This window comes from Truncatella angustata, assembly GCF_020726525.1.
Source record: "Truncatella angustata strain MPI-SDFR-AT-0073 chromosome Unknown BKA67scaffold_1, whole genome shotgun sequence".
NCBI lineage: Eukaryota > Fungi > Ascomycota > Sordariomycetes > Amphisphaeriales > Sporocadaceae > Truncatella > Truncatella angustata.
Genome location: NW_025763381.1, coordinates 5,867,615 through 5,892,220, shown reverse-complemented (window position 1 = coordinate 5,892,220; position 24,606 = coordinate 5,867,615). Strand labels below are relative to the sequence as shown.

The following is a 24,606-nucleotide window of genomic DNA, read 5'->3' as shown; positions in this document are numbered from 1 at the left end:
AGTAAAGTTGGCTTGGCGCTCCCTGTGACCAAATTGCGATATCCGTGAGAGACTGGTACGGATCCCGTACAGTAGGGGATCGTTTCGTGAGAAGCGACACCTTTTTCTTTCTGATCCTTTTGTGCGACGACGACCGTATGAGCATAGCATATCCGCCAATCCATTCCCCTGCACTTGTGCAGTATTCATTTCATCTTCATGTATCATTTCTGATACCAATTTGCATTACTTGGTGACGATTGACCCACGCGCTTTGTTCTCTTCTCCCCCGACCACGACCACCACGACTACAGACGAGCTCCTTATCATCTCGGGGGGAAACAAGGCTCCTTCTTTCTGCGAGAGACCCCCGAGTCTGTTTCACACCTGTAATACTTTCAACAACAAGACCAAACCCATTGTCAGCCACGGGCTGGCGCCTCACCGAATGTTGCCCTCGTATGCATCGTCCGGTGCTTCCAAGGTGATGCCCCGGCATACCTCTGGGGCCGCCTATGCCAACGGATATCCTCGGGGGAACACCTTCGACATCTCCCCCCACAGGTTGGTGTCCTCTCCCACCACTGATCAGACCATGTGTCTCTGGGCCATGGAAAAAAGACTAACCCACTCTTGTCAGATTTCAACCTCGAGCCTCGACTCCAGCTACTCGTCGCAGACGAAAACTTCTGCTACGGCTTGGCCTAGTAGCCGCCGTCGCAGCCTTGTTCGGCCTCTTCGTTTGGCCCGGCAGCGGCACATTTGTTTCAATATTTTCCCTGGGACTCCTAAGCAGTAATGAGGACGTCTTGCTGGATACGGTACGGTACTACGATCTGTCGAATGTACAGGGAACCGCGCGCGGATGGGAGCGGGAAGAACGCATTCTACTATGTGTGCCGCTGAGAGATGCCGAAGCGCACCTGAACATGATGTTCTCACACTTGCGCAACTTCACCTATCCGCATCATCTCATCGACCTTGCCTTCCTGGTTTCGGACTCCAAGGATCGTACTCTGGAAATCCTGGTCGAAAAGTTGGAGGATCTGCAGGCTGATGATGACCCAAAGATGCCCTACGGTGAAATCCAGCTCATTGAGAAGGATTTCGGTCAGAAGGTCAACCAAGATGTCGAGAGCCGTCACGGATTTGCTGCTCAGGCAAGCAGGAGAAAGCTGATGGCACAAGCCCGGAATTGGCTGTTGAGTGCCGCTCTCCGCCCGTATCACTCGTGGGTCTATTGGCGAGACGTTGATGTTGAGACGGCACCGTTCACTATCCTGGAAGATCTGATGCGCCACAACAAAGACGTCATCGTACCAAGTATGTATTTGCGCTTCCACTACGCTTGCAGTACATGTCCACTAACGAATGTCAGACGTCTGGCGTCCTCTTCCTGACTGGCTGGGTGGCGAGCAACCATATGACTTGAACTCGTGGCAGGAGTCCGAAACAGCACTCGCTCTTGCAGACACCCTCGACGAAGATGCTGTCATTGTCGAGGGATATGCCGAGTATGCCACCTGGCGACCCCATTTGGCCTACCTCCGGGACCCATACGGCGACCCTGATATGGAGATGGACATTGATGGTGTCGGCGGCGTGAGTATCCTCGCAAAGGCTCGAGTGTTCCGCTCTGGTGTCCATTTCCCAGCCTTCAGTTTCGAAAAGCACGCCGAGACGGAAGGTTTTGGAAAGGTAATCATGAACTTGCTTGAACGATTTACAATAGTCTGCTGACAAAATTTTCCAGATGGCGAAACGCATGCAATACTCGGTCGTCGGCTTGCCGCACTACACCATTTGGCACTTGTACGAGCCAAGCGTAGATGATATTAAACACATGGAGGTAAGTCAGATTCCGTTTGCCCATGAGAGTTTCGGAGCTGATAACAGGATAGGAGATGGAAGAGGAGAGGAAACAGAAGGAGAAGGAGGAAAAGGAGAAAGAGGAGCGCGAGAAGAAAGCCAAGGAGGCCTTCAGCGATAGTAGCAGTCAGTGGGAGAAGGACAAGGCCGATATGAAAGGTCTTGAAGGCCAGGAGGGTGGAAAAAGTACGAGCCCTTCTGAAAAGTCGAAGAAGACGTCCGAGGACGGTGACAAGGAAACGAGCGAGCAGACCGAGGCGAAATCAAAGGGTGGCAAGAGCAAGCCGAAGAAGGCTGAATCGTGATCCCGATAGCAAGGGTCATGGTATCATTCCCATCTGCAGAAATCTATCTTCCAATATCGACGCGGCGGAGAAAGGAGAAGACTGTCTTTCTTATTGATTTCTCCATCTTGGCGGCCCATTCCATTGGTTAACAGGCACCATTGGGGACGACCTGTTGTACAATATTGCCCAGAGGCAAAGAAGTCGTGGAGTTGGCGTTGTTCGTGCTAGTCGGGCACACTTATGATACGAAGCAAGGGACACTTCATGGAGTAACATGACTGATTATGCCTGGGATTTACATAGAGCGACGTATTAGACACGACGGACATGGAATACACCAAGGTTACATGGTCCGCAAGCAATCGAACAAGCTCCACAATATGGACGCCTCTGCTTTCATGCTGAAACGGCCTCCCCAGAACTCTACAGAATATATAAACAAATCCAAAGTCATGCTCGCTTTTGGCCATAAAACAGGACCCTTGTGTCGTAGAACTCCGAGGACAAGACGACGCAATGGTGTCGGGGTATCTGTCCATGGTGTGTCTAGTCTAGACTAACAAGTACTGTAAGTTAAATACTGGGACTAATCGAAGAGCTTTCGAAGCTGCCAATGGGCGAGCCGTGTGTGCCCTGCATCTGTGCCTGCACTCAGCTAGTTAGGTGGCATCTTCGGAAAAACACCGAGCGCCGACGGCAGGACACCCTGCCTCCTGCATCCTCTAGCACTAGACTAGACTAACCTTAGCATCCAACTCAACTGACCTTTAGTGGTCTGAATTGCTATTCGCCTTCCCCCATGCGTGAGCACTGAACACTGAGCAAGTCGTGTCGTCGAAGCTCCCTATCGGCGATCTGGACAGTAGCTCTGAACAACTGTTCATACCGAATTGATTGTATTTTATAACACCACCTCTGGCAATTGGAGCCTGGCTTACCCTCCCACTTCTTCACGAATACACACACTAGACGCTATAGACGAAGCGCCTGGAGCTTTGATAATCGAGACTGAGCAGACTAACACCTGTCAAAGCTCACTGGACCCCCGGCACTGGGAAGTTTGCTAAGTTCACCACGAGATTGAGAATGAATCGAGATGTGCAGGACGATGGCACCTCTGAGCACCAACTGACTACTGAACCGCCACTTCAACACCCGCCTCTCGGAACGAGCATGGCAGCAAACATGGCTGCCATTACCAACACCCACGCCGCCCAAGCGCCGAGCGCGCAGTTTCGAAGCAGGCCCGTGTCTGTCGCAGTGAACCCGGTATCGTTGGTCATTAACGAATGCATCTCAGTCACTTCCGTCATGCGCAAGCATGCGCGGTGGGCACAATCTTCGGTATCGTCCATCCTCGGTGGGAACCCAAACCCCGTGCAGCTCGGTCCGCCGAGCCCATCCCTTCGACCTGGTAGTAGAAGTTCGAATGCGAGTCTGGGCGTGGACGGGTCACAAGACATAGGAGTTGCCAACAGATGGGGCCTGCGTGGCAAAAAGGGCAAAAGCATGCAGGACAACCCCCTCATGGCCGGTTTTGGGCGCCTGCGACATGAGCTGTCGAGCTGCAGAGGTAAGGCTAGGCCAAGACCTATGTCCTATGGCGGGCGCAAGGACGTTGGACCATGCTAACTGTATATGCGGTAGACATACACGAGTTTGATGCTCCCGCTCTCCTGAACCCATTTCTCCAGGTCATACAAGCATCCGCGACCTCGGCCCCCATCACCATTCTGGCCCTCAAGGCCATCCGCAAATTCCTCGCCTATGGCTTCATCAGCCCTGAGTCGCCGCGGTTTGCCCTTGCCATGCAGTCCCTCTCAACAGCCATAACACATTGCCGCTTCGAGGCCAGCGACTCGGCACAAGACGAGGTCGTACTTCTCATGATCTTGAACCTGATGGAGGATATGCTGTCAAGTCCTGGGGGTGCCTTGTTGAGCGACGACAGCGTATGCGAAATGATGGAGACCGGGTTGACCATGTGTTGCCAGACCAGGTTGTCCGAGTTGCTGAGGAGGACGGCCGAGGCGGCCATGGTCAGGATGTGTCAGATCATTTTCGAGCACCTAAAACACCTAGAGGTCGTGGCCGGGGACGACATGGACGCCCTCGATCAGCAGACGAACGGCGACATGGGTGTTGTCAAGATGGTGCCTTCAACGAATGGAAACCACGTCATTGCGTCGTCCGATGCCCCTGCCAGTGCAGCGACTGAAGAACCTCGACAGTCGTTAGGCGAGACAGAGGAAGCTCAGCATCTGGTAGAAGAGACGACGGACGAGGATATTTCAGAGCTCGACATTAAACCGTATTCCTTGCCGTCGATGAAGGAGCTTTTCCGGGTCCTTGTCGATCTGCTAGATCCCCACGATAAGACCCAAGGGGACGCAATGCGTGTCATGGCCCTGCGCATCATCCATGTTGCACTCGAGGTGGCAGGGCCGTCTATCGCCAGGCATCCAGCTCTGGCCTCCGTTGCTGAGGACAAGCTTTGCCGGTACTTATTCCAGTTGGTCAGGTCAGATAACATGGCCATCCTACAAGAATCACTCATTGTTGCTGGGACGTTGCTTGAAACGTGTCGTGGAGTTCTGAAGCTGCAGCAAGAGCTCTTCCTGTCGTACCTTGTGGCCTGCCTCCACCCGCCAGTAGAGATTCCTCGCGAGCCTGGCATTGATCCCTCCTTATACGATGGTATTCCACAGGCGCCAAAGTTGATAAAGCCGCCCCCGTCCCAGTCGAGTAGTGGCAGGTCAACGCCAGTACCGGTGAAGGACCGGCAAAAACTTGGGTTGGAGGGTGGTGCGCGCAAGCCAGATGCACGGCAAGCTATGATTGAAAGTGTAGGCGCACTAGCCCGTCTACCGAATTTCATGGTGGAGCTGTTTGTGAACTATGATTGCGACACCGATCGTATAGACATGTGTGAAGACATGATTGGGTTATTGTCTAGAAACGCCTTGCCAGACTCCGCAACCTGGAGTACAACGAGTGTCCCCCCCCTCTGCCTAGATGCTTTGCTTGGCTATATTCAATTTATCGCCGATAGACTAGGGGATGAGCCAGTGTATGAGGGCCACCCGGACGCCACCAAGCTTCGCGAGCAAAGACTGCGTAAGAAGACTATCATTACAGGCGCCAACAAGTTCAACGAGAAGCCCGAAAAGGGGCTTGTTTATTTGCAATCGGAGGGCATCATTGACGATGTCAGCAATCCTTTTTCTGTGGCCAAGTTCCTGAAAGGTACCTCGAGGATACACAAGAAGATGCTCGGAGAATATGTCTCGAAGCGAGGGAACGAAAAGTTGCTTGAAGAGTTCACGAAGCTTTTCGACTTTTCAGGCAAACGCGTAGATGAGGCCTTGCGTCTCATGCTGGAAAGCTACCGCCTCCCAGGAGAGTCGGCACTTATCGAGCGGATAATGGTTACCTTCTCGAAAGTGTACATGTCCAGCGATATCCCACCTGGCTGTGCGGATGAGGATGCTGTGTATGTCCTCTCTTACGCTATCATCATGCTTAATACCGACCAGCACAATCCCAATTTCAAGCAAAAACGCATGGAAATCACGGATTTCGCCAGAAATCTGCGTGGCACGAACGGTGGCAAAGACTGGGCGCCTGAATACCTTCAAGCTATCTACGACGCAATCAAGACGAATGAGATTATCTTGCCCGATGAGCATGATAACCAGCATGCATTCGATTATGCGTGGAGGGAACTGCTTCTGAAGACCGAGTCTTCTGGGCCATTGGTTCTCTGCGACACGAACATATATGACGCAGATATGTTTGCGAAAACATGGAAACCAATCGTCTCGACATTGTCCTATGTATTCATGTCGGCTACAGACGATGCTGTTTTCGCAAGAGTGGTCACAGGCTTCGACCAATGTGCCAAGATTGCGTCCAAGTATGGTGTCACAGAAGCACTGGACCGCATTGTGTATACTCTCAGCTATATGACTACCCTTTCTACGGACAACTTGACGAGCACGACTCTCAATACAGAGATGAAGGTTTCGGACGATGGGCCCAGTGTCATGGTTAGCGAGCTCGCCGTTAAGCTCGGCAGAGACTTCAAGGCTCAGCTGGCCACTCTTGTGCTCTTCCGTGTTGTGACGGGCAGTGAGGCTGTGATCAAAGACGGCTGGCAATACGTAAGTGTCTCTGCTTCGAGAGCAACGCTTTTGGGTTATGCTAACGGGTTCTGACAGATGGTCCGCATTTGGTTGAATCTCTTCGTCAACTCTCTCATACCCGCTTTTCCCTCTGATGATTCCAACCAACTTCCCATACCCGCTATACCCCTCCAGACGCCTTCCCAAGTCATTGACCGCAACGCCAAGGCCGTAGACACCGGTCTTTTCTCTGCACTTTCATCTTACATCTCTAGCTACGCCGCCGACGATCCACCAGAACCTTCTGCTGAAGAGGTGGAGAGTACATTGGTCACTGTTGACTGCATCAATTCCTGCCAAGTCGGCGACGTGTTCACGAATATATTGTGTGTCCTCTCCATATTCGTAGCCGCATAGATACTAATAAGTCTCGTAGGAGTCTGCGCGCCGAGGTCTTGCGACCTCTCATCGAGGCGCTTTTGCAAGAACTTCCCGAGGATGACAGCGCTTCAGTACCGGCGATAACTGTGAGATCCGAAGGCATGCCTTCTTCGCCAGGGTCTAAGCAGGCGCGCGTTCGAAATATCTACGACCCATCGGTAGCTTACATCCTCGAATTCTGTACGATCCTTGCACTGAGAGATGAGGAGACCGTTGGACTACTTGGTAAACAAGTATCAGAAGCGCTTCAAGCAGTTCTTCGCGATGCTAGTAGGCATCACCCGATTCTCGTCTCAAGAGTGGCCTTCTACCAGTTTAGTGTCTTGAAAGCCAGCTATGTAAGTCTGCTCGAAACAAGACGGGATTTCCCCCCTCCATGTCTCTCTCCCCCTCTCTCTGACCTATGTCTTTAGGAACATGACTTCGTCCGTGCTCCAGTACTCTTGCACACCATTTCCACACTTCCTAAAGAGCTTCTTGGCAAGACGTCGGAGCTTGTTTTACAAGGACTCAAGTCGTGTATCAACGAGCCAGGGCCCCTTCGGAGTGAAATCATGACCTCACCGGATTTCTGGGTCCTGTTACGGAATCTAGCGGGCAACGCAAGCTCTGCGGCAGCTGTCTTCGAGATCCTGGAAGGTGGCGTATCAGGCACACCTTCGGCAATAATCGCGGACAATTACGAGGCTGCTATTGCTCTTCTGAATGACTTTGCCTCAGCTGCTAAGATCGGCGCTGTGGCAGAGCAGAAGGGCGACGCGGGCAACAAGCGGTCAAGAAGTGCTCGGCCAAAGAAGGAAACGCCGAGGTAAGGACAACCGCCACGTATCTGCTAAGATTTGTCTAACATGAAATAGCGAAAATGCCGTTGTGTCTCGAGGCGTCAAGGCTATCAACATCATCTACAACATGACGTCTCGCATCCCACACCTTATGAAGCAATCGCATCTTGAGGCTAATGAAGGTAAGACAGCCGAAGCTTAGAAATACCGGATTTAGCTAACAGCTATCCAGCCTGGTCAGCATACTGGCTGCCTATCTTCCAGGCGCTAACAACGCAATGCACAAACCCATGCCGTGAGATTCGTCATTTGGCGTTTTCTTCCTTGCAGAGGTGTTTGTTGTCGCCCGAGTTGACTGGCAGCGGCCACGAAGAATGGACTGCCATCTTTGATAAGGTCCTTTTCCCGCTGATCCTGAAACTACTCAAGCCAGAGGTGTACTCGTCTGATCGGGACGGCATGAGCGAGACACGAGTCCAAGTAGCATCACTACTCTGCAAGGTTTTCCTGCAGTACTTGGTCCTATTGTCCAAGTGGGATGGCATGCTCGATTTATGGCTGAAGATTATCGATATCATGGACCGCTTGATGAACAGCGGGCAAGGTGACAGTTTGGTAAGTCGATGTGACGGTGATGCGCGATTCAGACCTTGAGAAACCTGCTAATACACGGCAGGAGGAAGCAGTTCCCGAAAACCTGAAAAACGTGCTGCTGTTCATGTCGAGCAGCGGATATCTCGTATCGCCAAAGAAAGACCCATCACAGGAGACGCTGTGGGTTGAGACTTGGAAGCGCATCGACCGGTTCCTACCTGACTTGAGAAACGAGCTCGCGCTTGAAGACCCCGTGGCGCCAGAGGAGGAGCAGGTGCGGGTGCAGGTGCAGGAGGGGGAGGAAGCGAAGGCAAAGGCGGACGACGTAAGCGTTACTAAGCAGACGGGCGAATCGGAGAAAGCTGCTTAATAGAAAGCGCGCGGTTTGTATTTTGAGTTGTTTCGAACGTGTTCATGTGTACACTACAGCGTGGCTTTGGGGGCTGAAAGCGGCAGCATTGTCTGTAAGTCGTAGAAAGAAGTAGGGACTGAACAAATTAGACGGGTTGCGTTTCGTAGCGTGACACAAAGATAGAATGTCACCATTTATCGGCTTAGGTTCCCTAAGTAGTCAACCACGAACTACTCTGTAGAAATTCTGAATGAGTTATGATTCAAAGCGTACAGCAAGGTTGTAAGCTGTGTAATCCGTAGGTGATGCGTATCTGGACGTATCCCACTTACGGATCCGTACTGTAATGCTGTAGTTGGAATATTTCGGATACGGCGCAGACGCACTGACTAATTTGGCTCGGCCTAGTCCAACCTTGGACTAGGCCAAACCAGACTGACCTTAGCTTAGACTAGTCTAAATGGTAGAAGGAAAACCAAAAGGAGAGGGGAGCAAATAAAAATAAATAAAATAGAAAGGCACTTTACGCGTGTCGCGTCCTGTCGTTACGCGCCCTGCCTCCCTTTTTTGACTGTACTAACGTTTAGACCAACTTGAGGAAGGGTCTCCAGTCTCCCCCCCACTATCGCCAGGATTCAATCAATGGATGAATGCATCTCTAGGCAATACTCATACTCGTACTCATACTCACACTCGTAGCGCGCAACTCGAGTCCTCTATGCAGGTGTTCTGTGTAAATTGCCAATCTTCCTCAACCACAATATACCCGCGCATTTGAGGCATTATGGACAGTTTTATGCTTCGTGATGAAGCTGCAAAGGAGCGCATTCGCCTGGCCGAAGAATTCCTCGATCCTCGTGAGTTATGTTTTGTTTTGTTATACCTTTGTTTGCTTTGCTCTCCTGCTGTACTCCCTTGCACCCGCCCAAGTTGCTCGGCCAGCATTGGCAAGAACATTTGATATCCGATTCTGACGCTTGCAATCCAATCCAGATGATCAACATGCACGAAGCTACCGGTCCGATATCGTCTTGATGCTCCAGAAGAACCAAAGGAGACTGGTTGTCAATGTTGATCATGTGCGCGACCACAACCCAGAGCTGGCTGAGGGGCTTCTCTTCGACCCTTTCGATTACTCACTCGCCTTCAACCACGCCCTCAAGGAGATCGTCAAGACGGTAAACGGCGTGCGGCCCGACCAAGTAGATCCGGATGTCCTATACTACTGCGCCTTTGCCGGCAGCTTCGGCTTGAACGCTTGCAACCCCCGAACCCTCTCGTCCCATCACCTGAACCACATGGTCTCCATTGAGGGCATTGTGACCAGGACATCCCTCATCAGGCCCAAAGTCGTCAAGAGTGTGCATTACAACGAGAAAAAGAACATCTTCCACTTCCGCGAGTATCGCGATCAGACCATGACCAATGGACAGACAACGTCCAGCGTGTATCCCCAAGAGGACGACGATGGCAATCCTATCATCACCGAGTATGGTTTCTGCACATATAGAGATCACCAGACAATCTCCATCCAGGAGATGCCAGAGAGGGCTCCCGCTGGTCAACTTCCCCGCGGCGTGGACGTCATCCTGGATGACGACCTGGTGGACAAGGTCAAGCCTGGTGACAGAATCCAGCTGGTTGGCATCTTCCGAACTCTCGGTAATCGAAATACCAACCACAACAGTGCACTTTTCAAGACGGTTGTGCTGGCCAACAACGTCGTTTTGCTTTCCTCCAAAGCTGGCGCGGGCGTCGCTTCCGCCATCATCACAGACACAGATATCCGGAATATCAACAAGATTGCCAAAAAGAAGAACCTTTTCGAGCTACTGTCGCAATCTCTGGCACCCAGCATCTACGGCCACGACCACATCAAGAAGGCGATCTTACTTATGCTCCTTGGTGGTATGGAGAAGAACCTGGAGAATGGCACACATTTGAGGGGAGACATCAACATTCTCATGGTTGGTGACCCTTCCACGGCCAAGTCTCAACTTCTCCGATTCGTTCTGAACACGGCGCCTCTCGCCATTGCCACCACTGGTCGAGGTTCTTCCGGTGTCGGCTTGACGGCCGCTGTCACGTCAGACAAAGAAACCGGTGAGCGAAGGCTTGAAGCAGGTGCTATGGTCATGGCAGATCGCGGTGTAGTATGTATTGATGAATTCGACAAAATGTCAGACATCGACAGAGTCGCAATTCACGAAGTCATGGAGCAGCAGACTGTCACCATTGCCAAGGCTGGTATTCATACGTCACTGAATGCTCGTTGCAGTGTCATTGCAGCCGCCAATCCCATTTTTGGCCAGTACGACACACACAAAGATCCTCACAAGAATATCGCACTGCCAGACTCGCTCTTGTCGCGTTTCGATCTTCTCTTCATCGTCACAGATGATATCGAGGATACAAGAGATAGGCAAATTTCCGAGCACGTTTTACGTATGCATCGTTATCGCCAACCTGGTACCGATGAAGGTGCGCCTGTGCGCGAGAATGTCTCACAGGCACTTGGCGTCGCCCTTCAGAGCCAGAACGACACCCAAAAGCCAACTGATGTTTACGAAAAGTTCGATGCCATGCTGCATGCCGGTGTTACTCTAACTACTGGCCGCGGTGCGAACAAGCGTCATGAGGTACTGAGCATTCCTTTCATGAAAAAATACATCCAGTACGCCAAGACGAGGATAAAGCCTGTCCTCACGCAAGAGGCTTCTGACCGCATTGCGGACATCTACGTGGGTCTACGTAACGACGAGCTCGAGGGCAATCAACGCCGAACCTCGCCGTTGACCGTCCGTTCTCTCGAAACCATTATTCGACTGGCAACAGCACATGCAAAGGCACGCTTATCGAATCGTGTTGAGGAACGTGATACCACAGCAGCTGAGGGTATCCTTCGGTTCGCTTTGTTCAAGGAGGTTCTGGAGGATGAATCGAAGAGGAAGCGGAGGCGGACGAGAGCTGTGGAGTCCGGTTCTTCTAGCGAAGAGAGTTCAGATGACGACGATAGCGGCGACGGTACCGTTGGGGCCTCAGCAGCCCGCTCAAGTGCGGCTCGTTCCGCCCGTGCTTCTGCTCGAGGTCAGCCAAACGGCCGCCGTGCTGCTACGAAGGGGACAAGCGGCACCAACGGACCGAGCTCGCCTGCTCCCGTCGAAGAGGTTGAAGACGATTTGTACGATGTCACTCCTCGTCGCAGCCGCACCACAGCTGGCAGATCCAGCACCGCCGGTCCATCACAATCACAAGCTACGTCGTTCGCTTCTTCGGTACCGTCGTCGCAGTTACAATCACAAGAAGATTCGCAAGAAGATGCAGAGTTGGCGTCCGGTACTGCCGGTCTTGACATCGGCGGTCCCATCAGCAACGAGAGACTGGGTACATTCCGAACGTCTCTCGGTCAGCTTCTGAGCACAGATTTGTTCGACGATGATTCCGCAGACGTGGATGCTGTCATTACTGCCGTCAATGGGCGTGTTGGTCGCGGGAGTGGCGGCGCCTTCAGCCGCGACGAAGCTGTGAAGGCACTCAAACGCATGGACGCTGCAAACCAGATTATGTGAGTCCTCACCACCAGTAATTCTCTTCTACGGTCAAAAAGCTAATGCACACTTAGGTACACGGATGGTGATTTGGTATATAAAATTTGATGGGGCAAATATTGGAACTTGTGCTTCCGGAGCTTGTATGTAGTCAGATACCTTACCTATTGGAGTGGCGTTTGTTGTGGTACTTGTCGGGGATATCCAATCACGACAGCTTGCGGCCCGTTATGGAGGGGCACATACACACACACGCACGCACACACCACACATAATGAGATGAATGTTTGAACTTAGGACTAAGTTACTGGCGGTTTTGCTTCTCACATGGCTGAGTCGGGCGCGAAGTCAATCATGATCGATCAGTGCCACACCCGCGCGAGTAAGACAGACGAAATATTCACCATGCGCGATGCTGGGGCTACCCTCGTGGCACGCGCGCAGGGCGGGCTTTGGATGCCAAGAGCTCAGCTTCACTCTGGGGGAAATCACTTGCTTGCTTTGCAGGAATCCGCATCCGTAAGAACCTGGCAGCACCAGGCGGTGACTTTCCCTATGACCAATAGAAATGGCGTGACCGGAGCCGCCCAGGAAATGGCAGAGAATGGCAGAAAATCGCGCCCAGGCCAGGTTCGTTGTTAAAATAAGCAGCGTATTCGAAGATTCGGTGCTCTCAGTTTGGCCCACTCTGCAGCGACCCCATGCGCGAACGGCTGAAGCTTAATTGGACAGGCTGCCCCTGACTAGCAATGGCTGGATCCATCGCCGCCAGGGGAAACCGCCGCCTCATTCGCTACAATCTCGTGTTCATTTACACATGCATAAGTCAGCCCTCTAAACCATGCACTTTTCGCTCTGTTGTGTGATGGGCACAGCGAATGTAACAAACCATTGGTCGCTCCGTCGAAAGCGCATGTACCAATGCGCTCGGCGCTGTGGCTCTCCCCTAAACTAAGCTTACTTACCCCGAGTAGACACACCCGCCACGCGGTGTGCGGTAGAGAAGCACATATAACACCTCCCGCGCTCGACCTTGGTTGAATGTTTCCCTCCTCTCTCCTCATCCTCCGATCCAAGTCATTCGTTATATAATAACTCGCGCTTTTAGTAATTTACTACACGCACCCACACTCATTCTTTAGTACGATTTAATAATCAACAAAACCCACAAAATCCAAAATGCAGTACCGATTCGTCGCCGCTCTCGCCCTTGTTGGCGCTGCCAACGCTGCCTACCAGGCCCAGCCTCTTCCCTCTACCACCGAGGTTGAGACTTACCCTGTCGTAACTCCCTCTTCCTCCAAGGTTGAGACTTACCCTGCCTCCAGCTCGGCTGTCTCTTCCACCAAGGCCGAGAGCTACCCTGCTCACTCCGCCTCCAGCTCGGCTGTCTACTCTGCCAGCTCTGCCAGCTCCGTCTACTCTGCCAGCTCTGCTTCAACCACCCAGTACACCACCTCTACCATCTACAGCACCAAGGTCTCCACCATCACCAGCTGCGCCCCTGAGGTGACCAACTGCCCTGCCAGCTCTGGCAAGCCTCACGTCACCACCGAGGTCATCGAGGTCTCCACCACCGTCTGCCCCGTCACCGAGACCGAGACCGCCAAGACCTCCGCCACCAAGCCTGCTGAGACCTACCCTGCTGGCAGCGCTTCCACCGTCCCTGCTGTCGGCACCAGCTACCCTGCTGTCCCTGCCTCTTCTTCCAAGACTGAGGCTGTCTCCTCCAGCAAGCCTGCCACCAGCGCTCCTTACCCCACAACTGTTTCCACCAAGGTCCAGACCTACCCTGTCGGAACTGGCTCCGTTGGATCCAGCACCCAGGCTGTTGGTACCACCTACACTCCCAGCAAGCCTTCCGCTACTGGAACTGGATACTCCGCTGTTCCTACCGCCGGTGCCGCCTCTTTCGGCATGTCCGCCGCTGCCGTCGTTGGTGCTGCCGCCGCTTTCTTCTTGTAAATTTCCCCACCCGGGTGATTTCATGAAGAGCGACAAGGTGTTGTTGAGGAGGTAGATGGGGAAGAGGGGTTGCGTCAATGGAGAGGTTTGGTGATATACATACTGCATCTTCTGGTGTTGATTATATTCGTCTAAACTAATAAATAATTATAAAAACCCAAACCTCTGGTCTTGACTATATCTTGTGAATGAAACTGTAAATTGTCACCTAACCCATAGCCAACTCGGACAAAGTTATACCTTCAAGTTAGCCATCTGCATTCCAGTCGCTCGGAAGACCGGCTAGCTCGAAAGAACTTACAGGCAGTCATTGTAGACAGCAATCGTTACAGGAAAGCAAAAGCAGTATGATTCAAAGCGTACTGTCTCTACGGGATTGCTATCGCGGTCACTACTAAGAGCTTCGCAAGCCATCAGTATCACGAACATGCAGCAGCTCCATACGCTTTTCAAGTGGGGGATATCACGGAACTTGACGACGAAGGCCACATTTGATTCTTGCATGCTTCTATTGAACCAATGCAGAATGACCTCGGAGTGCACTAGATTCAGCACGTCCTTTCGATAAAAAGTCGGCTGTGGATAGTATGGGCCTTTGAGTCTATGTGACTTGGTGAATTGCTCTGTCGATGGCTTGATGATTCCTGTCCACCGCCTTGCAATGTCTCGCGCCAGATCATATTCCCACCATTCCTTGACCGCTAGTATACTCGTCTCAGGCGCACGTTGACAAAGTCTCGGGAGATCCTGCATATGCATCTAGAGGTGCCTTGAAACGCTTCAACGGTCTATGAGAGTCTCCAATTATTTCTCTTTTTTTCTTCTTTTTCTTTGTCCTTTTTGCGGCCCCAAATTGCGAAGAAGAAGAAAAAGAAAAGAAAACGAAGAAAAACAACCAATGATACACTGCACAATAACATGAAGCATGTGGCTTGCAGCGCAGATCAACCATGACAGCAATGACAGCCTGGGGTCTCGCACTGACTCCTGCAGGAACCATCCTTTCAAGAGACCTTACGAAACGACTTACCGACATGTACAGTACCAAGGAATCCAATCAGATGAGAATCCACACACACACACACACAGACGAACAGCCCGTCAGCGACCGCCTGTCCTCGGAAACAGCGGCTCCAATGAACCGTCCCATCATTTGTCAGACGGTACCTGCATATCTCTCTGTGCAGCTATCTACCTTAGCCTTCTCTGGATCAAGCCACCGCACCCCTGGCGCTAAGCGATCCACCTAAGGTTAGCGAATGTGGTGGTGCATACCAATATGGGGTTAGTCACTCTGACGTGCTGGAGAAATGAAGCGGACACTGGAGACAGAAATAGGAAAGGCATAAGAAACTTGATCCTGGCTTGCCTGTCAGTCATTTCGCGGTCAATTGCAGTCAATGATGTCGCGCCTCGTGTTATGGGAGCAACGGGATGTCAAGCAGGAGAAAAAAAAAAGAGAGGCCGTTTGGCAGTCTCTTCCTTGTATCGATCCCACCCATTTAATTATTATGCGACGATCTTATGTTCTGGATGGTCTCCACGTCAACAAAAAAAAATGTTGGCGTTCCACACAAAACTCCACGGAGTTCCGCGTGCGTCCAGAAGAACTTTTGTCAAGGGGGGCTATCTTTTTCTTGGCTCCCCTCTCCCCCCCGTTTCCTAGACCTGCCGCATTTGTCCAAATTAGAAGACCAAAAGACATCGTGCTAGCGATTCGGGGGGGCACAATTGGGCCACAGGCCTAGAATGGCTTCTAGGAAATGAGATGACATCACAGGCTTTTTTCGCCATTTAAGATATGGATTAGTCGAGATACACTCTTTGGTCCGGCAGAGTCTCTACATTTGATGTCGGCATCGGTATCCAGCTCGGGTCGGGATCTGGATGAATATGGATAGCTCAATCACCAATCCATTTACCAACTGCGTGCCGATTACGCAGGAATATAGGGTTGCAAGGTGTCGCATCAAATAGCGTCAAGTAAAGATGGCGGGAATGTCAGCGGGTAGCAATGTCGCAGGCTTGTGTACCCGGCTTACCACTCCATCGATTGCCAAAGGTGTACTCTCGCAAGATGTGTCTTGCAACGAATAAGCTACTCATTAACGTGGCTACATGCTCCGACATTGGAGTTTAACGGGGTTAGTTGATTGGAGTTGATCGGATTATCGAGTCATCTCGTTTAGCTTTGCAGCTATTGATGTTGCAAAGGTTATGTGGGTTATGGAACTTGAGGGGGGATATATCGGGCAAGAATGGATAGTAGGATATGTTTGCTGAGCTACCGAACTACCGGTCTGTTCTGATGAGTTGCAGTTAGGAATTTGTCTTTAGCCAAATGCAACCAAATCATGCTCATGTGAAATTATTGTTACTAAAGGCGATCTAGTCATTTCCTTGCGAACTCGGACCATCAGTGGTCATCCACTCAGTCATGATGTTATGGATCCCGTGGATATAGAGGTCTCGTTCCCGGGCAGTATCGAGTGCATCACGGGCGACGTGTTCGGTGATATGTTTTATGGTACCCTCCATCGCCACCTCGGAGTACTCGTTGGGAACATCGTGGACGTTATAAATATATTTAGGGTAGACAGAGCCTTCCGAAGTTGCGGCCGGGGTAGTGAACACCATGTATAGTACTGCCGTATCTGAAAAATAATCATAAACACTTGTCGGGCTGCCTTGTGAATACTCGATGTTCCCTGCATGGGTCTTGCCGTCTCGGCGATCTCTACTGGCATTGAATGATTCGAGGTCGACCTCTCTTAGGTTGCCGACATACTCGTTTTCCACCTCTATGAGGCGACGAACCTTAGTAACTGAAGAGGAGGCCACGTCGTGCTCTTCGAGTGAGCCATCGAATCGCCATAGGCCTGCCTGGTCCTTTCGCAAGGGTTTCGGGGGGGTTGCCTGCTATTAGTGAGGGTATTATCCTGGCGCTGTTATCGAGGAGCCGATATGACTCGGATTCCGTTCGCAGGGTTCCTTACGCGAGTGGCCTGGTCGCTACTAGAGTTATCCATGCTTCGTGTTCTGATCAGGGTATACCTACTAGGAGATTGTTTTCCTTAGATGATATCGTTAAATGGTAAAAAGGTAGATACGAAAGACTGGACTTAGATTCGGATAGTGCGAAAATGTGAGTATAAGCACTTGTCTTGTTCCGAGTTAACGATATAAGTATTTGCTAGGACTGGCTCTGTTTTCATATACGCAACCATAAAACGCAACATGGAACGCTTGGGAACCTTTCAATGATGCATCAAAATAAAATAAAAGCGAAATGTGTTAAGAGTTCAGTGTGAGTAATAATATTTATCTTTTGTTGATATTCACCTGGTTCATTGCCTTTTCAAAATACTTAAGGACTGTTATATTCCTCGGTGGTCTTGTCTTCTAACGATATTCTCACAATCTACGGGCAGCCTTATACTTCTCAAATATTACGTTACCATCCAAGTTTGCCTTATACCTCCCAAGTGTAATCTTCCTTTAGCAAAAAATACGCCTAAGAAACCTTGTATATCATCATGCCTCTGAGCCGACGGCTATGATTATATTCCAAGATGGCTCCAATAAGAGACTCGCATAAGTTATATGGTGTATACTTGTTCGTGTCTTCACCGTGGTTGGTCGTACCGCCGGGGTATCTCCAGATCATGTCGTCATAGAGCTCACTAATGCCTATCAAAGATGGCTAAATGTCGGTGGTTAAGATTTCTTTACAAGCCGGAAAACTCATCGGGCTCCTAGTACTCGACATGAACCTCACAGCCTCCGTTGACCCTGATGGTGAACACAAATCTATCTGATCCTTTATCGATATATTCAACCAGGGTGGCAGCACCGGTTGTCTCGATTTTCTCATGCAGCCATGGAGACCGGACCTTCATGTCCCGGGTGGTATTACTAGGTCTGGCCTGAACGAGGGGTGGCGAGTATTCTTTAACTACTCGGTTAGTGTTATTGTCGTGTTCGTCGATGCGAACCAAGCAGAAGTTGGCACCGCACCACATGTTCATAACTCTGTTATCTTTGCTCGCCATGTCGCCGGACTTGGTAATTTGACAATAGAGGTTTAATAAGGCACAATTTCTTGCTTTGGTACCGACGGTAGGTTTGGCTTGCCTCTTATAAAGGCGATGGCTTAAGAAGATATGATAACGTAATTGAAAGCTTAGCTTATCCTTTCTAACCCTGGAATTCGAGTAATTCCAGCTGCCAAGGTATTTATTCCATCATCGCGGAATATAAGCTCAGATCCTGAGCTCTTAACCTTTATTCTTTCCAGAGATGTTTTCCGCCCTTCAGCTTACAGCTCCTTGCACGATTCACTATTCCATCAATTCTATCAACCTCCAGGCTGTACATGTGAGTAGCTGTTCAAGTCTGTATTAAATCAACACCTTAGGCTTTCCGTCAATTGATACGACAGGTCTCCTAAGTGATGATAACAATGATGACGACATCCGCGTAATGTTGCCAGGTTCAGCCACGCGTTTCATAAATGCAGCATTCATCTCAATATCACACAGATAGCCACAGCCAGTATATTCAGGGAAAACGACAGAGCAATCACGACATGAAGTAGAGCATGCCACGAGGCAGCAGCAGGGTGGCGGCACAGCACGAGACTCAGCGCCGACACCCGTGTCTGAACAAAAGGTACCTGTATTCTGAGGCCAGCGCCCGCAATCACACATCAGCATCATGGGTCGCGCCAATGAAGAGAACTATTGGCAGGTAGTCGTAGACTCATTCGATCATGCTGGGCGCATGCGTATGAGGTCGACATATGTGAATACTTTTGGCGAGCAGCTACCAAGGTTGTATCATCTTCCCGGCCAGCGTTATAATGGCCAGGTTCCCAAGTACAACGGGTCAGTTTCTCTCATTCTTGGATGATATATCCCGAGTCGGTGGATGGGCTGCTGTTCGCGTCGAGGTTTTCAGATTGTCGAGATTGAGCAAGGCCAATACAGCTGGCGAGAGCGTGGCTAGCGAGCATAATAGACCAGAAGATCAGGGCCGTATCTACCAAATCCCTGGTATGTCTTTTGCACCATAAGGTGGGTTTGGAATAGGTATATATGTGTCGCGTTATTTTATGTATAAACGTATCGTTAAGGCTACGCTTGTGACGTCTCCGGACTCGTGCCTTAAGGACTAGACCTTTGATAGTAGACTCAGCAAACTGATTATTTCTAAACTGTGTTCATATTGAGTGGTCACATTTGCGTTGTATTAACGACCACTCTATAGAGAAATTGGTGCTTATTGGCATTAGTACAAAAAAAATAAAAAATAAATGATACAACCCCCCTTTTCTCAGTAGTGATAGCAAAGCCTTTCCGTAGCTTAGCAAAAGACCCGTTCACGCTTGATGCATCGGCCCCCAAGTTCCATGACCCTTAAGTTTAATACCCACATATAACGTTCCCGCCGCCGATATTTAATGCGAAGCTCGATGAAATAACCCAATGATTCGATAAATTTCAAATGTCATTGACCTCTGAAGACGATTGGACGACATCAAGGACTCGACGTGCCTTATCTGGGATTGTGAAGTCGGCTTCTAGAATGATTGCTATATTTTTGTGCGCCATAACTTTAGACCCGCAGCCCTGTCTTGGCTTGGCATCGTGGTTATCTTCGATCTCCTTCAGGGATTTGGCGAATACCGCGATCGTGCCTGCTCTGTTATTGGAAGTTGTTAATAATGAAAGAAGATAACTGGTGCAATCACCAAGTTGGATCAAGCACTTATGCTCAGGTGTGGCAATACTTTGAAAGTGCAATGAGTCGTTGCTAGATATCATCCCTGTTACGTTTCTGTCGCTCATGATCTCGGCGCGTTGAGCTCGCACAACTTGTAGTCGTGCATCACAGGACCTTATCCGCGGCATGACGAGTCATAATATGAATCTTGACTTCGGTGTTGGTGTAGAAGGTTAGCATCACAGACCGGTTCTAGACAGTAGACAGGCTCTAGCTTCAGGTGCGACCACAAATCAGATTGACTTTCAAACATCGCATCACACTCATCGCATGCATGCATGCATGAGACTTCACCTTCAAGTGGACGCAATTTTCTTGATCAATGAGCTTATGTACTGTCTAAATTTCGGAAAGATGGCTGAACATATCACGAACAAGTCGGCCCTCGTGCCAACCGAGCTTTGAAAACCACACATCCCACCACAAGGATGGTACTTCCTCTAGATGCTCCGTGCAAGTTAAGCCGGTTTTCCCTTTTTTTTCTTTTCCCTTTTTTTTTGGAGCCCAATTTGGACTTTCTTTTTCGGTTTGGCAAGTTGCGCACATAGTCGTTCATTGGAGGATCACGGTTGATTTTTAATAGTAGCACTAAGGTTTTATATCTAAGAATGCAGAGCTAAAAGCTTAGTCAGGCACACCAAGTCGAGCATTTATTAGTCCAGTCTATGGTAACTAGTTTTGCTCTGTATCACATTGATGGGATCATACTTGATCATGTTAAGAAGTTTTGAATCACGTTATCCCAAATTGTATTGTTGGAAGATCATGCCGCCAGCTGCAAATGAGCAGCGACAATTCATCTGATATTTGCAAGTACGCGAGGTGTCAAGTAATTGTAAATATTGTTCAACTTTCGTCAATTCATGCTATGCTAAGGTCTGCCATTCAATTAGGGTATCTCGTGATTCATTTTGGAATGCCTTGGCAATTCTCAGGACAAGTCCTGCATTTTTCCAACCATCTAGTATGCGTGAGTCTTGTTGCCGCCCACAGTCTTGGAACCATCCAAGTCACTGTCGACTCTAGGGTCGACCTTGTTCAAGATATCGCTCTTGTGAGGGCCAGCAGTGTTGTCGGCCGGGCCAACGTGAGTGGTGGCGTGTGTGCCACGGTGGTCCCGATCGCTGTCTACACGAGGGTCGGCAGCATTGGCCGCGCGAGAAGAGTGAGGGCCGTGAAGGCCTTCAGCAGTACCGGTGTGAGTGCCGTGGGTGGTACCAGAAGAGAAGCCGCCAGTAGTTCCACTTACACCATGAGTGCCGGTAGTGTGAGAACCAGTATGGGTACCAGTGCTGCCGAAAGCTCCAGTGCCTGTGCTGTGAGTGTTGCCAACAGTGCGGCTACCGTCGAGGTCCGAGTCCACGCGGGGATCAGCAGCGTTGCCGACACGAGAGGAGTGAGGGCCATGAGCTCCCTCGCCTGTGCCAGAGGTGCCATAACCAGTGCCGGTGTGAGTACCACCGATACCAGATGTGCCGTGAGTAGTGCCGCCTACACCGTGGGTGCCAGCGTGAGCACCGGTGTGGGTACCAGTGCTGCCGAAAGCTCCAGTGCCTGTGCTGTGAGTGTTGCCAACAGTGCGGCTACCGTCGAGGTCCGAGTCCACGCGGGGATCAGCAGCGTTGCCGACACGAGAGGAGTGAGGGCCATGAGCTCCCTCGCCTGTGCCAGAAGTACCGTAACCAGCACCAGTACCGGTGTGAGTTCCAGTGGTTCCTACACCGTGAGTTCCAGTGTGAGTTCCAGTGGCTCCTACACCGTGGGTACCGGTGTGGGTGCCGGTGGTGTGGCCGAACTCAGTGTTACCACGGTGGTCGCGGTCTGAATCTACCCTTGGATCGGCGGCATTTGCCGTTCTTGAACCGTGAGGGCCTGCAGTACCGGTGGGGGTCTCTTCATGCTTGTCCTTGTGGAGAGCGTCCTTGACCTTGTTGATGATTCCAGACATATTGGGTGGTTGTGGATGATTTATGATGAAGTGGTTTGGGGGTTGAGAGATTGGATTTATTGGCTAGAGGTTGTGATGAGTTGTTTGTTTGTTTGTTTGTGTGGATGGATGATGAGGAAATGCTTTGGAAGGGTGGGATTTCTGTTCCTTAAGTATTACGGAGGTTTGCTTGTTGTGCCTCACCTCCTCCCCGCCTTACCTGACGGTGACTGTACCTGGCCAACATGCATGGTTCTCAATCACCACAAGTTGAGCAAGTACAACCTGGATGAATTGTCGTGATAGTCTGATGTCATGTAGCGTCATCCTCACGTCGAAGAAAGCACATCCATGTCTAGTAATTAATGTGGACAGGGACCGTTTTAGTGGAAAGCGGAGATTCATCTATGATCAACGCGTGCAAAGTGTCCGAAACACTGCTTGTAGCAAGGTCAAGCATGTTTCCCTGGATGGAAATGCAGTTTCCGCACACGTGATTAGATTAGGAACACAAGCCAGCCAGTCTCTCCGGCTCTCTCCAAAGGATGGTCACTTCAGCAGCTCACAATGCCAAGATCTTACAAACAATGGACTATAACAACAAAAGATTCGCAGAGTGGACTTTGGGACACAGCAATTCTTGGATGCACTAATGCTCAGGTGGTCAGCCGCAACACTCCTTGATTGGCTCACATTGAAATAAGCTCCTCTCTGGGGAATTAGTTTCACATTGACTTTTGTATTCGCACTTTGGGTGTTGTCTTGCACCATCCTCCATGCCTTACCCAGCGGCATTTGTTTTAGTTCTCTCGGTGGGCAGCATGGGGAACACTAGCCAGTTCTGCAGGAACCTATTGTATGCGCCAAGTAGAAGAGCAGCTCTGAATTCGTCCCCAGCCCTGGCAAACCTAGCGGTTTACCCCGACTGGAGCATTGCCTACCACAGAAATCTGGAATCTACCACCGGACACGAAGTCCGTCCAGTCCTGTCCAGTCCCGTCGGAAGAGTGCAAGTCTCCATATTACTCCGTAGCGTCATTGCGTGTGAGCTAGCCCCTGACTGTGACGGTCAAGTAACCAAGGTTATCTGAAACTGGAGAAATGACGAGTCTCAACACGAGCCTAGACTCTGCAACTCCCGGTCAGGTACACACGTGGAACGTCGCAAAACAAGGCAGAAATGGCAGTAAATCGTTTGGAGATGTCTGTTCCGAGACGGGTATGACGCTTGAGGCGATCAGTCCCTGTCAAACCGAATGCACCGTAGATCAGCCTTAAAACGATTGCCGCGTTGCCGCTAGAATAGGCTTATGAACCAAGTAGGAAGGAAGATCTGTAGGATCGTGGCTGATGACGAGCTAGAGGTGGGGCAAATGTGGCGCTGTGGCGTCACCTCTCCTCACTATGCTGTGACAAACTGTAATACCCCGCTGGATGAAGTCATTATTGACTAGTTTCCAACTTGCTAAGATTGCCATGGAGACAGTATAACAGGTTTCCAAATTGCCCCAAGGCCTAGGCTTGCTGGGCATCGAGCTATTTTTCGTCAGCTGGACGGATTGCACAATTTGCTGCTGCAAGTCATCTGAGATCAGAGGTGCAGGTTGTTTGGCGTCGTGGAGCTAAGAGATGCCGTCATTAGCTATGATTGAGTCGCAAACGGACAGGTCCAGGCGCTAAGCCAGCCGGCCTTGCCATCTCGAGCAAAAGAGCTGAAAAGCAAGGCAGTTAAATAGCCATGCCCCATGCAAAGTACCTACCGGCAGAACGGCACGATGAGTCCTGGGATCAAACTCTTCATATCTGATATGTAAAACACTACTGAAGTAGCTTGTTTATCTGATTTATTGATGCCCTCGTGGCTTGTCCATTGTAATCGTAGTTTCTAGAAGGACACCTCACCCCCAGCAAGTCAAGTTCCTTGTCATGCGTCATTGTTCTGTTGGGTGTGCATCGCGAGTGTGCTGGCTTTACGTAATCAATCCCTTGCGGGGACTGGGGGAGCATTGTTGGGGCTATGTGCACAGACAGCAAATCGCGAATCCACTCGTAACATCCTCGTTCTGGCCGTTCTACTTGGTATGGAATGTGTCTTTTGAATATGGTCAGATAGTAAGCCCAAAGTGCCTTAACAATGCTTCATCGGTGGGCATTTTGTCAGGGAATCACAGAGGCATTCGATTGTCTCAGTAATAATACCCTCATAATTATATGCATGGAGTATCATCTCATAAACTTGACTCTTTGACCTTTATTTCCCTCCCAGCGACACCAAGAGAACAACCCATTCAAATGGTCCCAAGTCAACAACATCTAGATCCCTAAGACGATCAACTATGTCGTTATCAGCAAGGCACGCCCAGACTATAACGCACTTCTATGGAATCAGCGTTGATACTGAAAGTCATCGAGGTCTCTAGGTAATAGCTTCCCAATGCTTTAGCACCGTCCACCAGCATCCCAACACCCTGCGCCGCTTAGTCTTTGATTGGAGGTAACAGACCGGGGAGTCGAGGTCCATCTCAGCAATAACACAGCCGCCTGAAAATGCCCAATAGGCGTCGGAACAATGGTCTGCACCAAGCAGTGGTGTCGGGTGCCTGCGTTCTCAATATACATTTCAGTTTAACCATCGAGTTTTGGTCTCTGGCGATCGCAGTAAGAACGCCCTGCCAAAAGTGCTGATGTATGGTTGCACAGCGATGACAGGAGTTATGTCTATCTTTTCGCCGCGCCACTATGCCCATAATGATAAACACAAACCGTTGCAGACAAGCGTAAGCCGTTGAAGATACCCCCAAGTATGACTTCAAAGCTAGCGCGTCTTGAAGGGTTGATATAAACGACAATGACCATGCTACGGACAGTCCACATCATTGTCTTCGTAGGTTTGCTAGCCACATTCACGGCTGTGTAGAATTTTGACAAAGTAAAGTATTAAGAGAATGGGAAAC

The 24,606-nt window shown here is 50.4% G+C and overlaps 7 protein-coding genes across 7 annotated transcripts; 5 read left to right on the top strand and 2 right to left on the bottom strand.

Annotated features, from left to right (window-relative positions):
* Window positions 1-427: 427 nt before the first annotated feature.
* BKA67DRAFT_653833 (Anp1-domain-containing protein) lies at window positions 428-2,153 on the top strand (the record flags this gene model as incomplete). Its single annotated transcript, XM_046106449.1, has 5 exons — window positions 428-543; window positions 620-1,302; window positions 1,358-1,677; window positions 1,733-1,828; window positions 1,881-2,153. 5 exons carry the CDS (start codon window positions 428-430, stop codon window positions 2,151-2,153), a joined length of 1,488 nt encoding a protein of 495 aa, XP_045964801.1.
* A 760-nt stretch (window positions 2,154-2,913) lies between these two features.
* On the top strand, window positions 2,914-8,864 carry BKA67DRAFT_548809 (Sec7 domain-containing protein). The gene is made up of 8 exons (XM_046101532.1): window positions 2,914-3,708; window positions 3,783-6,298; window positions 6,356-6,645; window positions 6,696-7,038; window positions 7,114-7,508; window positions 7,558-7,664; window positions 7,715-8,097; window positions 8,159-8,864. Exons 1-8 carry the CDS (start codon window positions 3,222-3,224, stop codon window positions 8,444-8,446), a joined length of 4,809 nt encoding a protein of 1,602 aa, XP_045964800.1. The 5' UTR covers window positions 2,914-3,221; the 3' UTR covers window positions 8,447-8,864.
* Window positions 8,865-8,931: 67 nt separating this feature from the next.
* Window positions 8,932-12,288, top strand: BKA67DRAFT_548807 (MCM2/3/5 family-domain-containing protein). The gene is made up of 3 exons (XM_046101531.1): window positions 8,932-9,285; window positions 9,422-11,993; window positions 12,051-12,288. The coding sequence occupies exons 1-3, from the start codon at window positions 9,213-9,215 to the stop codon at window positions 12,082-12,084; spliced, it is 2,679 nt and encodes an 892-aa protein (XP_045964799.1). The 5' UTR covers window positions 8,932-9,212; the 3' UTR covers window positions 12,085-12,288.
* Window positions 12,289-13,002: 714 nt separating this feature from the next.
* BKA67DRAFT_548805 (uncharacterized protein) lies at window positions 13,003-14,103 on the top strand. The gene has a single exon (XM_046101530.1). The coding sequence runs from the start codon at window positions 13,156-13,158 to the stop codon at window positions 13,939-13,941; it is 786 nt and encodes a 261-aa protein (XP_045964798.1). The 5' UTR covers window positions 13,003-13,155; the 3' UTR covers window positions 13,942-14,103.
* A 2,226-nt stretch (window positions 14,104-16,329) lies between these two features.
* BKA67DRAFT_653829 (uncharacterized protein) lies at window positions 16,330-16,970 on the bottom strand (the record flags this gene model as incomplete). The annotated part of the gene is made up of 2 exons (XM_046106448.1): window positions 16,330-16,860; window positions 16,938-16,970. The coding sequence occupies 2 exons, from the start codon at window positions 16,968-16,970 to the stop codon at window positions 16,330-16,332; spliced, it is 564 nt and encodes a 187-aa protein (XP_045964797.1).
* A 3,312-nt stretch (window positions 16,971-20,282) lies between these two features.
* On the bottom strand, window positions 20,283-22,096 carry BKA67DRAFT_641728 (uncharacterized protein). The gene has a single exon (XM_046105785.1). It carries the CDS (start codon window positions 21,671-21,673, stop codon window positions 20,687-20,689), a length of 987 nt encoding a protein of 328 aa, XP_045964796.1. The 5' UTR covers window positions 21,674-22,096; the 3' UTR covers window positions 20,283-20,686.
* A 241-nt stretch (window positions 22,097-22,337) lies between these two features.
* On the top strand, window positions 22,338-22,877 carry BKA67DRAFT_61597 (uncharacterized protein). The gene has a single exon (XM_046105436.1). The coding sequence runs from the start codon at window positions 22,429-22,431 to the stop codon at window positions 22,741-22,743; it is 315 nt and encodes a 104-aa protein (XP_045964795.1). The 5' UTR covers window positions 22,338-22,428; the 3' UTR covers window positions 22,744-22,877.
* Window positions 22,878-24,606: the final 1,729 nt, after the last annotated feature.

Bases quoted from the DNA above. Each gene is read 5' to 3' on its own strand.
- BKA67DRAFT_548809 (XM_046101532.1), top strand. From the start codon at position 3,222: ATGAATCGAGATGTGCAGGACGATGGCACCTCTGAGCACCAACTGACT. The intron at 6,299-6,355 runs GTAAGTGTCTCT...GGGTTCTGACAG, and splicing joins TCAAAGACGGCTGGCAATAC to ATGGTCCGCATTTGGTTGAA. The intron at 7,039-7,113 runs GTAAGTCTGCTC...CTATGTCTTTAG, and splicing joins GTGTCTTGAAAGCCAGCTAT to GAACATGACTTCGTCCGTGC.
- BKA67DRAFT_548807 (XM_046101531.1), top strand. From the start codon at position 9,213: ATGGACAGTTTTATGCTTCGTGATGAAGCTGCAAAGGAGCGCATTCGC. The intron at 9,286-9,421 runs GTGAGTTATGTT...AATCCAATCCAG, and splicing joins CGAAGAATTCCTCGATCCTC to ATGATCAACATGCACGAAGC. The intron at 11,994-12,050 runs GTGAGTCCTCAC...ATGCACACTTAG, and splicing joins GACGCTGCAAACCAGATTAT to GTACACGGATGGTGATTTGG.
- BKA67DRAFT_548805 (XM_046101530.1), top strand. From the start codon at position 13,156: ATGCAGTACCGATTCGTCGCCGCTCTCGCCCTTGTTGGCGCTGCCAAC.
- BKA67DRAFT_641728 (XM_046105785.1), bottom strand. From the start codon at position 21,673: ATGTCTGGAATCATCAACAAGGTCAAGGACGCTCTCCACAAGGACAAG.
- BKA67DRAFT_61597 (XM_046105436.1), top strand. From the start codon at position 22,429: ATGCCTTACCCAGCGGCATTTGTTTTAGTTCTCTCGGTGGGCAGCATG.